Source organism: Aquarana catesbeiana, linkage group LG01 (assembly GCF_042186555.1).
Source record: "Aquarana catesbeiana isolate 2022-GZ linkage group LG01, ASM4218655v1, whole genome shotgun sequence".
Lineage (NCBI taxonomy): Eukaryota > Metazoa > Chordata > Amphibia > Anura > Ranidae > Aquarana > Aquarana catesbeiana.
Window position 1 is genome coordinate 446139858 of NC_133324.1, and position 15059 is coordinate 446154916.

General features: G+C 44.2%; 1 protein-coding gene across 1 annotated transcript; it reads left to right on the top strand.

Annotated features, from left to right (window-relative positions):
• Window positions 1–323: 323 nt before the first annotated feature.
• On the top strand, window positions 324–14519 carry RPS6 (ribosomal protein S6). Its single transcript, XM_073636506.1, has 6 exons — window positions 324–476; window positions 3747–3878; window positions 4032–4242; window positions 4362–4508; window positions 10647–10804; window positions 14390–14519. Exons 1-6 carry the CDS (start codon window positions 471–473, stop codon window positions 14483–14485), a joined length of 750 nt encoding a protein of 249 aa, XP_073492607.1. The 5' UTR covers window positions 324–470; the 3' UTR covers window positions 14486–14519.
• The last annotated feature ends 540 nt before the right edge of the window (window positions 14520–15059 follow it).

A 15059-nucleotide genomic window follows, 5' to 3' on the forward strand; every position in this document is an offset into this window, starting at 1 on the left:
CTCTTTTAAGAGGGTGTGGCAGGGGGCGTGTGCTATGCCTACATACCTTTGCCAGTAGGTGTCCCTCATTCCCATCTCAAAATGTTGGGAGGTATGCTTTTTAAAATTTGGATCTAAATAAATACATCTTTTAATGAAAAATATATTTTGTCTATACTTGTGGCATCATTAAAATTCCCCTTTCCAGTACTTCCCTAAAATATGTTCTAACTTGGGATGTGGGTGCCTTGATCTCTTGAATTAGTGTGGTTCTTTCAATAAGTATACGTTCCAGGATAACTGTTGCCAAAAAAAATACCATGTTAGCTACAAATAAAAGGCGAGAGCCTCCATCCAGTAGAGGGCGCGTACGCCCGGGCTCCTCGTTCTCGGGTGACGTCACGTAGACCGCTCTCCCCTTCCCTATGTGAGCTCGCTGCACGGAAGTTCGGCCTCTTTCCGGCGGGGGACCTGAGATAGGCTGTGCAGACATGAAGGTGAGCCTGGAAGCGAGGGGCTGAAAAGTTGGCTTGTGCCGCTTTGTCGTGGGTGATATAGTGCGGGCACTGCACGGCTGAGTGTATGGAAGGCAGCGGTTGGCTGCTGGGGCGACTCGGTGACTGTTCAGATGTCGGATGGCAGCGGATTGTGTGGGGACCGGAGACGGCAGAAGTTAGAAGGAAACATGGCGGTGATGTGGGCTATGTACACGTCCTGCCAGCGTGTACAGTGTGAGGGCTCTGGGCTGTGCTGGAAAGTGAATGTGTGTCCGGAACACGCTGTATATTGGTCTCTCACAGGGCTATGTCAGTGCAGGAGACTTCTGAGTGCCATTCATTCCTCTCTCCCTGTATACTGCCTGTGCACAGCCTGCCTACCTTGCTGTCTCTGGGAGCCACACATCAAAGGCTTCCTATTGGGAATAACCTCCCATGTTTACTTTAGACGTAAACTCTTAACTGGATAATGTTTGAAGCACTGGGTATCATGAACAGTTACCATGTATTAAATAAAATTTTCATCTTTAAATAACCTTTGCTGCGCTTTGTTACTCGCTGCATGGTATTCTGGTGGGCCTACTGATGGTACCGACAGTGGACCAAGCCTGGCTAACAGAACTGCTGCTCGTAGCTTCCATTGGATGACAACACAGGAGCAAACAGGGACAAAACATTGTCACTTTTATACCATGAAATGGATGAACAGGGATCTTAGAGGAGCCCCCCCTCCCGACTTTTTTTTTTTTACTATAAGGACACTTACCTGACCAGGGGCCTCACCTGTGCTGATTCTTTGGGTGCAACTTAAGTAATGGAAACCTGTGTGGTCCTGCAGTCTTCCCAGACCAGAAGGCTGGGGGGGGGGGGGGGGCAAACTTTGGCTCAAACCAGTTGCATCTGAACGAAGTGGGTGCAGGGGGCTGGGTAGGTTGAAGCTAGCAGAACTTTCCCTTTTGGGTGAAGTTCCTCTTTAATGGTAGGAGTTTACTACAGGTACATACGCTGATTAGCCGTACCATTTATGACCACCTGATATTGAGAAGGTTTCCCCTTTTGATACCAAAACAGCCCTAGCATGTCAAGGCATGCATGCCACTAGATTTTGTGGTATCTGTCTCCAAGCCATTAGTAGCAGATTGTTTTGGTCCTGTAAGTTGAGAGGTAGGGCCTCTATTGATTGGACTTGTTTTTCCAGCACATCCCATAGATCAGGGATATGCAATTAGTGGACCTCCAGCTGTTGCAAAACTACAAGTCCCATCATGGCTCTGGGTGTCACGGCTGTGGCTGTCAGAGTCTTGCTATGCCTCATGGGACTTGTAGTTCTGCAACAGCTGGAGGTCCGCTAATTGCTTATCCCTGCCATAGATGCCTGATTGGATTAAGATCTGGCAAATTTGGAGGTCAAGTCAACTCCTCACACTCGTGTTCTTCAAACCATTTTTGAACCACGTTTGCAATGTGTCAGGGTGCATTTTCCTGCTGAAAGAGGCCATTGCTATCAGGGAATACTGTTTCCATGAAGGGGTGCACTTGGCCAGCAATAATGTTTAGGTAGGTTCTATGTGTCAAGTAGCATCAACATGAATGACAGGACCCAAGGTTGTCCAAAGCATCGCTCAGCTTGCCTTCTTGCCATATTGCATTTTGGTGCCATCTCTTCCCTATGTAAGCAACATGCACACACCCAGCCACCCACAAGATGTAAAAGAAAATGGGATTCATTAGACTAGATGTCCTTCCATTGCTCTGTGGTTCAGTTCCACACCCATTGTAGGTAACTTGTGGCTGTGGACACGGGTCTAGCCATTCTAATTTGGCCCTTGTCAGTCACTCAAATCCTTACACTTGTACACTTTTTTTTTTTTTTTTTCTGCTTTCAACACATTGATTTTTAATGCCATCATGTTCACTTAATGTCTAATATATCCCACTCACTTTCAGATGCCACTGTAATGAAATAATCAATGTTCACTTTACCTGTCAGTGGTTATAGTTAGCCATAGACTGTTCCAATTTCAGCTGGCTCAGCAGGGACCGACCGAGATTCGAACCATGTATGGGCAGGCTGAATGTAACCAACTTAGATACAACCAGCCTTGCTGGATTTTTTGTGTGCTTTATTGCCAGCGGCTATAGCTGCTAGCAATAGTCAGTGTTTTCCCAGCTGGGATAGCTTCTGCACCTGTCAGCCGAACACAATGGCTCTGCATGAGGGATTCCGTCATCAACACTGACTGTTATTGGGGGGAAATTATCAATTTTTCTTTTCTGCAACCCGTGGTTAAGGATTTTCCCCTTTTAATGACCAGGCCATTTTTTTGCAATGTGGCACGACAACACTTTCACTAACAATTTTGCGGTCGTGCGACATTGTACCCAAATAAAATTGTCTTTTTTTTCCCCCTAAATGATACACGTTTATTCATCAGTTTAGGCTGATATGTATTCTACATATTTTTGGTTTAAAAAACCCCGCAATAAGCGTATATTGGTTTGTGAAAGTTATCGCGTCTACAAAATTTTATTTATTTATGGAATTTTTTTTTTTTTTTTTTTTTTCCCTCAGGACTGCGATATTGCGGCGGACAAATCTGACCCCAGGTGACACTTTTTGGGGACCAGTGCCATTAGTGATCAGTGCTAAAAAATGAGACAACACAGAGATCTGCTGTTCCTATTGTTAAGGAACAGCAATCTCAGTGTTGTCTCCTGTCAGAACAGGGATCCGCCTCGTTTACCTTGGCAGATCCCCGTTCTGCCTCCTGTGTAGCAATCATTGGTGGCTGGCGGACATAGTCTGCCGGAACCACTCACGCGCCCACAGTATCTATTGCATGAAACGACGTACAGGTATGTAGTTTTGCGCAATAGAGCTGCCCTGCTGCAGAATGGATAGTCTTTAAGAGGTTAATCTACCAGCGTGTCTTTGGAGTGTGGGAGGAAACCCATGCTAGCACAGGGAGAGCATGCAAACTCCATGCAGGTAGTCTGGATTCACACCAAGAAGACCCCAGTGCTGCAAGGCAGAAGTGCTAATCGCTAAGCCACTGTGTTGCCCCAAAGGGTCACCAGTACTATTTTAACAAAAGCTGTAGCTTCATAGATATTAAAACTGGTGTTTAAATGAACATGTTAACATTTGTGAGACTTCTCAGAGTGAGTTTTTGTAAACCTAGTGCAAGGAAAATTCTGTAGCTGTGATTTTTTTTTTTTTTTTTTTTCCCCCATCTTGGCCTTACTAAGTCTTTGTTTTTGTTTTTTTAGCTTAATATCTCTTTCCCAGCCACTGGCTGCCAGAAGCTGATTGAAGTTGACGATGAACGCAAGCTGCGTACTTTTTATGAGAAACGCATGGCCACAGAAGTTTCAGCTGATCCTTTGGGTGAGGAATGGAAGGTAAGGAATTGTTTTTTCAGCTTTGCAGGTTTTGTGTAATGCCTAATAAGTTTAGTATTTGTATTTATGTATGCGTTCATCACACAAACTGTGCATTGTCTAACTGATTTACATTGCAGAATGATAATTTAACCTTTTTGTTTTTTGTTATAGGGATATGTTGTGCGCATCAGTGGAGGCAACGATAAGCAAGGTTTCCCCATGAAACAGGGAGTTCTCACCCACGGCCGTGTTCGTCTGCTATTGAGTAAGGGTCACTCCTGTTACCGCCCCAGGAGGACTGGCGAGCGCAAACGCAAGTCTGTGCGTGGCTGTATTGTAGATGCCAACTTAAGTGTGTTGAACTTGGTGATTGTCAGGAAAGGTGAGTAACATGTTTATCCACAGGCATTGTTCTCTGCCAACCTGCCAGTATGTCAAGTATTACAAGATTAACACTTACAGGATACATTTGGTTTGATTATACTGGTTGTTACTTTGTAGGAGAGAAGGACATCCCTGGCCTCACAGACAACACTGTTCCACGTCGTTTGGGTCCTAAAAGGGCAAGCAGAATCCGCAAGCTCTTCAACCTGTCCAAAGAAGATGATGTGCGCCAATATGTGGTTAGAAAGCCTCTTGCTAAGGAAGGTATGTTAATAGCCTGCTAAATAATGGTATTATATACACCATTTCTCTGCTGGCCAAATGATGTTGGCATTGAGACGAAGGAGCGGTAGGGCATTTGAGACCAAATATCCTTAAAGTTAGAGCTGCACGATTAATCGTTAAGAATTGTTATCGTGATATATTTTTTTTTTTTTTTTTCCCCCTTGCAGTCTTGACTAAGTATTTCCTGACAGCCGTCAAAAAAAGGGGGGGGGGGTGGGGGATGGGAAAAAAAACAGTCTGCCAAGAATCACAACATTCTTTAGCAGTGGAACTTAAGTATAAACATTGTAACAATTTGTCGTTTAGATCAAAATTACTTGTTTTTTTGCTGGAAAAAGATTTTAACTTGAAACCAACAAATGTCAGAAAAAGGTTTAGTGTTTAAACGTGTGTGTGTGTGTGTGTGTGTGTGTGTGTGTGTATATATATATATATAATATATATATATATATTTTATATTCTCTCTATCCCTAGAGACTAAAATGGTGGTTGTTGCAATATTTTAATATCTCGCTGCTGTATTTGCGCAGCAGTCATTCAAATGCAATTTTTTGGGGGGAAAAAAATCACACTTAAATTTAAAAAAAAAAAAAAACAAAAAAAAAAAAAACCAAAGTTAGCCCAATTTTTAATAATAATGTGTGAGATTTTACACCGCGAGAATCTTGAGAGAAACGTGATCCTTTTTATTCTAAGCAAAAAAATCGTGAGTCTCATTTTGGCCAGAATCGTGCAGCTCTACTTAAAGTGGTTGTAAAGGGTGAAGGTTTTTTAACCTTCATGTCTTCTAATGCATGAAAGTAAAAAAAACTTTAGTGTGCAGCCCCCTCAATGCTTACCCAATCCATTTATTTTCCGCTCCATTTCAGAGGTTCCTTCTGTGGATGTCCTCTAGGTTATTACTAATGATTTCTGTAGCATTTGAGCAACTCTGCACTGGTGAAATTTTTTAGTTGAGGGGCATACAGATGCAACCTGCAGCACTTATGACTTGTCATTGGAGAACTCAACTTTAATAGTGAGTTCAGGTGATAGTGGAGATGACATGAACTGTCGACTGAGTTTCATGGATTAAGAAAAGCACAAAAATGAGTACAAGGATTGCTTTTAGTAACAAAAAAATGCAAACCTTTAAAGATGAACAGCGAGAAACGGTGAAGCGAGCGGGCTCACTGTTTCTAACAGCATGTCAAACAACAAGTCCTGCACTCTTAACCCCCGCGGTGCTGCACACTGATAATGCTCCTCCCGCTGATCATACTGACAAGCTGCTCCTTAATGTGGTGTGCTGACAGCTTTCCTCCATAGATAGGGCACTGTTCTTGGCTTTGCCTTGCTAACACTGTCCTGATTCTGTCTGACATACTAAGGCAGGCTGCATGATGGGCACTGGTAGGCTGCTGGGCACTGTTGAGGCACAGGCAGGCTGCATTTAAAGGAAACTGGTGAGGGTGCATTGATCTCCTGTACCACGTCCCCAGTCTCTGACCATCTCCTGTATGAAAATATTTTTAAAAAAATCATTTTCGGTATCGGTCAGTTTTAGTTTTTGGTATCCGTTTCGGCACCAAAAAAAAAAAAAATTCGGTACATCCGTGCTCTGATCTTCTCTGTCTGCAATGAAACTGGAAGCAATGATGGTTGTGTGTTTGTGTTTTTTTTTTTTTTTCTTCTTTGCAATTACTGCACGTGCAGTTTTAAAGCGGAGTTCCACTGTTTCTGTAAAGTTTTTATTAAAAAATCAGCAGCTACAAAAAGTGTAGCTGCTGACTTTTTTTTAATAAACACACTTGTCCCACAGTCCAGCAATGCGGCTGCCCGACCGAAGCCTCGCACCTCTCCCCCTCCACAGCACCGTCGTTACTACTGTGGGCACCCAGCTGTAAATGCTTGCGGCTTCACAGCTGGGCATGAGTCGCGCTGCGCTCTTCTAATGGCCAGGCAGTCTTCTGGGACGTGTCCCAGAAGATTGCGGAGAGGGAGGGGCCACCTAGGGGTAGAGGAGTTGCCGCCTAGGCGGCCAAGTGAAGGAAGGAGGAAGTGGGACAGGAAGTACCTGTCAAAATCGGGGTTAAATGCTCTGTCTAGGGGGCTGGAAAAGTAGTCTTACCTTCCTGATCCTCTGAGGTGCCCATTGTAGACACTTTTTTTTTTTTTTTTTTTTTTTTTTTTTTGGTTGTGGAGACAGGTTAGCAGGGGCACCCTGACAGCTCTGCTATGCAGCAACCTGGGATGCACGTTCTTACACCTTTCTATCAGAACCAGCGTATAACTTTTTCAGCAATTTGAGCTACAGTAGCTCTTCTGTTGAAAGGTGGGGGGGGTGGTAAACAAGGATGGCAGAACCACAGGGTGTCTGCCCAACATAAAAAGCCCATAAAATCAGTCATTTAAAGTTCATATAAAAAAAAAAAAAAAAAAAGTTCGGGAAGCTTGTTGTAGAGGTAGAAGCATAACTGTTTTATGAATAACAAAAAGAGAACACACAAGTGCCATCCAAGTGTAGTGGTTAAGTCACTGTATTGCGCTAAAATCAAGCAATTCACAAAAACAATAAGAATGTAAAGCTCATCTGTCCTTTGCTACTGGGCGTCTGGCTTGTATGCTTCCGTTTATGGTGGTGGAAAGACACTGTAGGGATGTTCCCTGCCGGGGGACTACAGGCTTTTGGTCACAGCACGGGAGGCGGACGTGACATCACCGATGTGTATGCGGAGCATGCAAGCTCCTTACTCCAGGCTTTTTTTTTTTTTTTTTTTTTTTTTTTTTATCTGACTATATGGCCAGTTTGAGCTCCCCCAGGTGCACAAATGAGCCTTGGCTGACCATGATGCTGTAGCTGTGGGGGTCGTCTCCCCCCCCCCCCCCTTTTTGCTACTGACAACCGCAGATTGGTAGTTGCTCTGAATCAGTCTAGCCATCACTATTCAGCTGGGTGGTGTGTGGGTTTTTTTTTTTCTTCTAATCTGAAAGGTAATGTGCTAGTATGCATCGCATTCTTTCCAGCGTCGAGCTGTCACTGCTGCAGGCGCTTCCATCTTCACCTTGTCTTCCTTCCGGGTCCGCAGACTTCAGCTGTGTGACTGGCCAGAGCTGCGATAACGTCATGCACGCGGGGGGCTGCCGTTTGTGGCACAGGACTCTAAAGCAAGGGTAGGCAACCTCAGCAATCCAGCTGTAGTGAAACTACAAATCCCGTCATGCCTGTAATTGTCAGGGTCTTGCCATGTCTCATGGGTAAGGGTGCAACGGATCAAAAAAACTCAGTTCGGATCGTTGATCGGATCAGCAAAAAAAAGACAACACTTCCTCTCCCCCACTAATATCCACATCTCACCCCTACTGTAATATCTACATCTCCTCTACGATTGTCTGCTTGCTTTCAGTTGAGGCGTGTGATGACGTCAGCGCGCTGCTCACCTAGGCCGCCGCAGGGTGTACCAAGATGGCCCGAGCTAGGCCGAAGCCGCAGCCTTTCCTAAGGCCTAGGCAGCGGAGCGCTTTGTGGATCGTGTGGTGTGCTGATCCGAACAGGTTAACCCGTTTGGATCAGGGATCGTTGACGATCCGTTGCACCCCTACTCATGGGACTTGTAGTTTCACCACAGCTGGAGGGGGCCGAGGTTGAGTCCTGAAGAAGCAGGGGTTTTCCCTGTGAAACGCGTTATCACACCCTCCTTTTGAACGTCTGACGCTCCATGCACTGCTGCATCACCATCTGGGATTCATGGCACGAACTATCTTTGGCACGAGAGTGCAGGGCATGGCCATTCAGGCTATTGTATCCAACGGCTATCCACACGCCTATTTAAGCTGCGTGCAGTTATTAAGTCACTCCCTATACACTCTGGGGGACGGGACTAAGTCTGATGCGGTGTATGCCGCAATGAATCCCACAGGTAATAGCAGGATAATAGAGTGATCTCTCAGCTGCCTGGACACGGTTTGATCTTTTCAGCCTAATGGATAACAGAAAATGAAATGACAGATCAGTCACGTCTGTCTGCAGAGCATCTACCCTCATAACCGGATACGGCAGATCACATTATAGGTACATGTATTTCCAATTGTGCTCCCTGCTGAAAATTGGGTTGACTTATGTCCGATTGATACGATGCCTGTTTATTTCCTGTTCTCCGGATCCATTCTGATCAGTATTTTTGAGGTAGAACTTTACCAGCTTGTATCCAGCTCCTCCATTTTCTTCTTGCCGTTTGTCCCCAGCATTTTAGACTGATTATCTTGACTGTTGGATTATCTGATTTTATTTTTTTTTCATGAATTTTTGATGTGCTGGATTTCGTCAAGTGTAGTCATCTGCCTCCCTCTTCCATCTGGATTGCCTGGCCCCACAGTGCTTGCTATTATACTACCTAGTGATTTACCAGTGCTTCTTATGATCCATATTATGATGCATGTGTAGTGCAGACGTTCTTATATCTTGTTTTATTTGTTCACTGACAATGTTGTCGTCAGATGGTGCACAGTGGAGATTTTTTCATGGTTTTTGTATATTTGAATATCTTATCTAGCATTTAATAAATTTTTATATAAATTTTTTTTTTTTTTTTTTTTTTTTTTTTTTTTTTTTTTTTTACACCTGAGTTGTACTCTTTAGACACTATCTCTGTGGCTCTATATGTGGCATCTTTTTCTATGCCTGCTTTTGGTATAGATGTATATATTTTTCCATGTATCATCAGAGGTTGCCTCCCCTGCTCTAAAGGAATGGCCCGGGTGGCCATTCCTTCTAATCGCATGCGCTGGTGATGTTGCATGTACAGTAAATATCTCAAACGGTGCACGTTTAGGCGATATTTACAGTACCTATAGGTAAGCCATATTATAAATATACTGCAGGGACCAGCACAGTCTCACAAATCATTTGTCTTTCTAACAGCATTATCAGGAAAGGGAACTATCTGACCTTGCTGCTTAGCAGTGAAAGGATGGATTGTACACGTGGTCCCCTAAAGCAGAGCTTGACAAATTTTGCATAGAATCTAGGAGCCAGCTGAAAAAGTGAGGAGCCAGTTTTTTTAAATCTGCTGATCCAGTATTTGTAGCTGACTTTTTTTTTTTTTTTTTTATAATTTAATACTGAAGAACCTCCTTTTTACTCTGTGATGCTGCTCCTTTAGAGATTTCAGTTTTTATACCTATGGAGTTTGAGTCTTTTAGAAGTCTACTTCTGGGGACTCTGAAGTAGCTGATTATTGGCATTAAGAAAATTTATCTATAGAATTTTTTTTTTTTTTTTTTTTTTTTTTTTTTTTTTTTTTTTTTTTACCCAAAAACACACTGCAAAGGGATTTGTTAAAAAAAAAAAAGCTAAAAGTGACTGAGCGATCTACTTTTCTACTACCAGAGAAGATAAAACCGTGTATGTGAGCATTGTTTGCAACAGCTCCATTCTATCCCATTTGCTTTTTTCCATGTCTTTTACAAATGATGCTCTTAGGCCCCTTTCACACTGGGGCGGGAGGTGCGTCGGCGGTATTTGGCCGCTGGGGGGGGTTTACCCCCGCTAGCGGCCGAGAAAGGGTTATTTGCTGGCGGTATAGCCGCGGTGCCCCATTGATTTCAATGGGCAGGAATGGTGAAGGAGCGGTATACACACCACTCCAAAGATGCTGCTAGCAGGACTTTTTTTTTCCCGTCCTGCTAGGGCACCGCTCCAGTGTGAAAGCCCTCGGGACTTTCACATTGGAGACAGAGCAGTATGCTTTGCAGGCTTTTTTTTTTTTCTTTTTTTTTTTTTTTTCTTTTTGCGCTGTAGCACCTGCAAAGCACCCCAGTGTGAAAGGGATCTTAGATTTATCAAACTGCTTCATGTCTTCATGTTTTGTGACTGCATGCTTGTGTATACAGTTCTTAATCATACAGGACATAGGCTGGCTATTCCTAGAAGTCTGGGTTATAGGCTGGTACCTTCAGGTGATTAAACATGGGAAAATCTTTTGAGGACAGGCCCCCTGAGCAAAGTATGACAAACACTTTTTTCTTCCCCCCCACCCCCCCTCAAAATATCAACAAATGTTGAATAGCAAAAACTTGTTTGCAATGAACAAAGTGCTCTACGTGGCAGCTATTAATTATAACTTTCATTGTCCCTAGGGAAGAAGGCCAGGACTAAGGCCCCCAAGATCCAGCGTCTTGTAACACCTAGAGTTCTTCAACACAAGCGCAGACGTATTGCCCTGAAAAAGCAGCGCACTCAGAAGAATAAGGAGGAAGCATCAGAGTATGCCAAGCTCCTTGCTAAGAGAACAAAGGTACGTTCAATAATTCCACTGTTTCTGTGAAACCAAATTATTATTATTTTAAATATTATATTAAATCTCCAGGGTCTTTGTAAAGTGTGCATTGTTTCCACGAGTCATAATTCAGCTGTCTAACCAAGTCATGTTTTTGCTCTCCAATTGCTAAAAATCAACTTGGTTTTCCCATTATGGCTTTGAATGAATGAATGAATGATTTGTAAAGCGCTGCAATTGCGAACTGAATCGCCTCAAGGCGCTAGATGTATTCTCTGTAGCCAGCTTCTAGAAAAGGAAGGTCTTTAGTTTTTTCCTGAAGGCCTGGTGGTTTTCTTCCATGCGGAGGTTGGTTGGGAGAGCATTCCATAGTCGAGGTCCTTGGACTGCAAATCTACGTTCTCCCTTTGCTTTGTAGCGGTATTTGGGAATGATGAGGAGGTTTTGGTTAGCTGATCGAAGACTGCGATTCGGTGTGTAGTGTTTTATTTTTTCCCGGAGATATTGCGGAGCGTTTCCTTGTATGCATTTATGGGTGAGGCAGAGGGTCTTGAATATGATCCGATTCTTCACAGTTAGCCAATGTAGGCTTTTTAGGGATGGGGAGATGGATTCCCAGGGCTTTTTTCCTGTTAACAGTCTTGCCGCCGTATTTTGGATGAGTTGCAAGCGCGCAAGCTGATATTGGGGTAGACCTACGTAGAGGGAATTTGCGTAGTCGAGTCGGGAATTGATGATTGTTCCCACGACTGCCGCTTTGTCCTCTTCTGGGATGAAGGGGATGAGTCTGCGAAGCAGGCGGAGGAGGTGGTGGGATCCGCTCACCACCGATCCTATTTGTGCATCCATTGTCATTCCTGAGTCAAAGAAGACTCCGAGACTCTTGACTTTGGTGCTGGGGGAGATGGTCTGTCCGAGGATGGAGGGTGGTGTCCACGGAGTCTTAATTTTGGAATTTTTGTTGGCTTGCAGGAGAAGAAGTTCTGTTTTTGATCCGTTGAGTTTGAGGGAGTTAGTGGTCATCCAGTCATTGATTAAAGTGAGGCATTTCTGTAGTTGCTGATGATGATCTTTTTGTCCGTTAATGCGAAGGTAGAGTTGGGTGTCGTCTGCGTATGAGTGGAAGCAGAGGTCCGTTTTCCTGATGATATTGAGAAGCGGGCGGATGTAGATGTTAAATAGCACTGGTGACAAGGGTGAGCCCTGAGGGACTCCACAGGAGACTGCCCGAGATTCCGAGGTGAATGTTCCTAGTTTCACTGTCTGAGAGCGATTCTCTAAGAAGGATGTAAACCATTTTAGGGCAGAATCTGTGGCTCCTGCAACTTCTGAGAGGCGGACAAGTAAAGTATTGTGGTCCACTGTATCGAATGCTGCGCTAAGGTCTAACAGTACCAGGAGACTCGGTTCTCCGTCATCTGCTGCTTCGAGGGCGTCGTCCCATATTTTGAGAAGTGCTGTTTCTGTGCCATGGCCTGGGCGGAAGCCTGATTGCAGAGGGTCCAGGAGGTGGTGTGTCTCCAGGTGGTGTTGTAGCTGCTGTACTACTGCTTTCTCTATAATCTTGGAGATGGTGTTGAGGCTTGTTATTGGTCTGCGGCAGTTAGGGTCTTTAGGGTCGAGATTAGGTTTCTTTAGCAGGGGTTTGACGATGCCTTGCTTGAGGGAGGTTGGCACAGTCCCTTCTTTGAATGATTGATTTATGAGTTGTGTTAGGGTGGGGGCCAGGATGTCGGAACATTCTTTGAACAATTTGGTGGGGATGATGTCGTTCGGTGATGTGCTGTCGCGAAGGCTTCCGATGATGTTTTTAGTCGTGTCCGTAGTGATTGGGGACAAAAAGAACTTCGGTGGTTGAGTGATGTTCGTGTCGATATGCTCTTTTTGCATTGGTTGGGTGAGGTTGGTTGTTATTTTCTGATGAATTGCTTTCCGAATGTTGTCGATTTTGTCGATGAAGAAATCTGATAACTCATTGCAGAATTCTTGAGTATCGTTTGCAGGGGGCTCTAGGCAGGTCGGGTTCATTGATTGAGCAACTATTTTGAAAAGTTCCCGTGGGCGGTTTAAGGCGGATGAGATGGTGTCTGCAAAATGTTCTTTTTTGGCTTTGAAGATTGCCTTGTGGTATTTCACCGTGAGTGCTTTGTAGTTAGCATGGTTTTCCTTGGTGGGATTTCTTCTCCAAGTTCTCTCAGCTCTTCTGCGTTCTTGCTTGAGTAGGGTGAGAGTGCCATTAAACCAACTCGAGTTTTTTTTGCGGACGGGTGTTCTGCGTTTTGGCGCCACGGAGTCTGCTGTTTGTAGTAAAACATTGTTTAGGGAGTTGAGTGTTTGTTCCGTTGAGAGGTTTGGGTTTAGCAGAAGAATTTTGCTCGACAATGTAGTTTTGAAGAGTTCAGAGTGTAGTTTCTTCTGAGATCTATTCCAGTGTGTTGCTGTTGCCCGTTTCTGTTTCCGGAGGATGGTGTTAGTGGTGATTTTAAATTTGATAGCATGGTGGTCCGTCCATGGTAGTGGAGTGTTGTCGAATACGTCAATGTCCATATTCTGTTTGAAGATGAGATCTAAAGTGTGTCCTGAACCGTGCGTAGGAGCATTTATCAGTTGTTGCAGGCCAAGTTCTTCCATTTGGTTAACGCAGGCGGTTGCAATAGGGTCTTGGGCAGAGTTTGCCCACAGATTGAAATCCCCAAGTACCATAAGGTTTTTGGTTTTCATGGTGTGCATTGAGAAGAATTCAGTGAGCGGCGTGAGGAGATTGGTCTTTGGTCCTGGTGGTCTGTAGCATAGTAGTATGTGAATGGTGTCTTGAGGTGTTGTTTGAAGATGCAGTGAGAGTGTTTCCATGAAAGGCACTGAGTTCTGTAAGTTTGGTTTGGTGAACCCCAGGTGCGATTTGAAAATCACTGCTAGACCTCCTCCTTTTTTTCCTATTCTATGCTCAGATAGGATACTGTAGTTCTTGGGCACCAATTCAGTTAGGATGGTGTTGCAGTCGGAAGTTAGCCAGCTTTCTGTAATGAAGAGGCAGTCTATGTTGTTTTCGATGATGAAATCGCGGATTTCCAGCCTGTGCTTGACTGCAGATCTGGTGTTGATCAGGGCGCATGCTAGTTGTTGTGGTTGGATCGGTGTCTCCCTGCCTTTGATGGTTGATTGTGGGTTGGTCCTTAGTAATTGTTCTTTTTTTTTAATCTTTTTTGCGTGGTGGTCGGTAAAGTTGCGGCCGTGTTTCTTAGCCTGTGGAGGGTGTCTGCTGTGTACTTGAAGTTGCACATGATGCGGAAGGCGGCGTTGCTAGAAGGAAAGGTGTTATGACGAAGGCACTGGTGCGGCGATGATACCCTTGCAGGGGGATGGAGGGATCGGATGGCTAACCACTGCTCTGGAGTGGTGAGAGTGACGGCTGAGTGTTGGAGCGGAGGTACTGGAGGGAGCTTTGCTACATACACTGGCGCTATGTAAATCCTGTATAGTAATATTGGTCAAGGAGTCTATCCCATGTTTAGCTTGGTGTTGTACTAGCCATTCAATTTTCTAGCAGGCCTCAGCTGAGTACTGAATGCCAATTTATGTATTTCATTTTTGTCCTCCCTTTAGGAAGCAAAGGAGAAGCGCCAGGAGCAGATTGCCAAGAGGCGTAGACTTTCATCACTGAGAGCCTCCACATCTAAATCTGAATCCAGCCAGAAATAAAGCCTCATGGTTTAAATAAATTTGTTGTAAATGATCGACTTGTGCAAATTTTCTTTTTTAAAGGCTTTGGTATCTACAAAATCTCTGTGCGTATGCTATTGACTTGATCTGGGTGTTTTGAGAGGGGAAAACCTAATTTTGGTATGCGCAGATTAAATTTGGTTTATATAACTTGATGGTATTAATGTGCTTAGTAATGTGGGATATTTTAAGATCATTTGGAATCCTGGGGATTGTATTAACTTTGCCGCCTCCAACCCCCCAAGCCCCCCCCCCCCCCCGTTCTTCTTCCTTCCCTTTTTTTTTTTTTTTTTTTTTTTTCGTTCAGCCAGCAGCCACATATTTGAGGTGGATCTTCCCTGCTGTGTCTTTGAATTCTGACTGACTCCTCCGCTGTCAGAATACACTTATCAGCGCTGCAACTATTGTTATCGAATATTATATTATCGAATGCTGGTTTTCCTACAGGACCCCTTTAACAGAAGTTGGTCTAACGATCAGCTTCTGTTGAACAGAAAAGTGGTACATGCGGATCTAAATTCAGTCAAGTTTCAATCCATGTATGGCCAGCTTC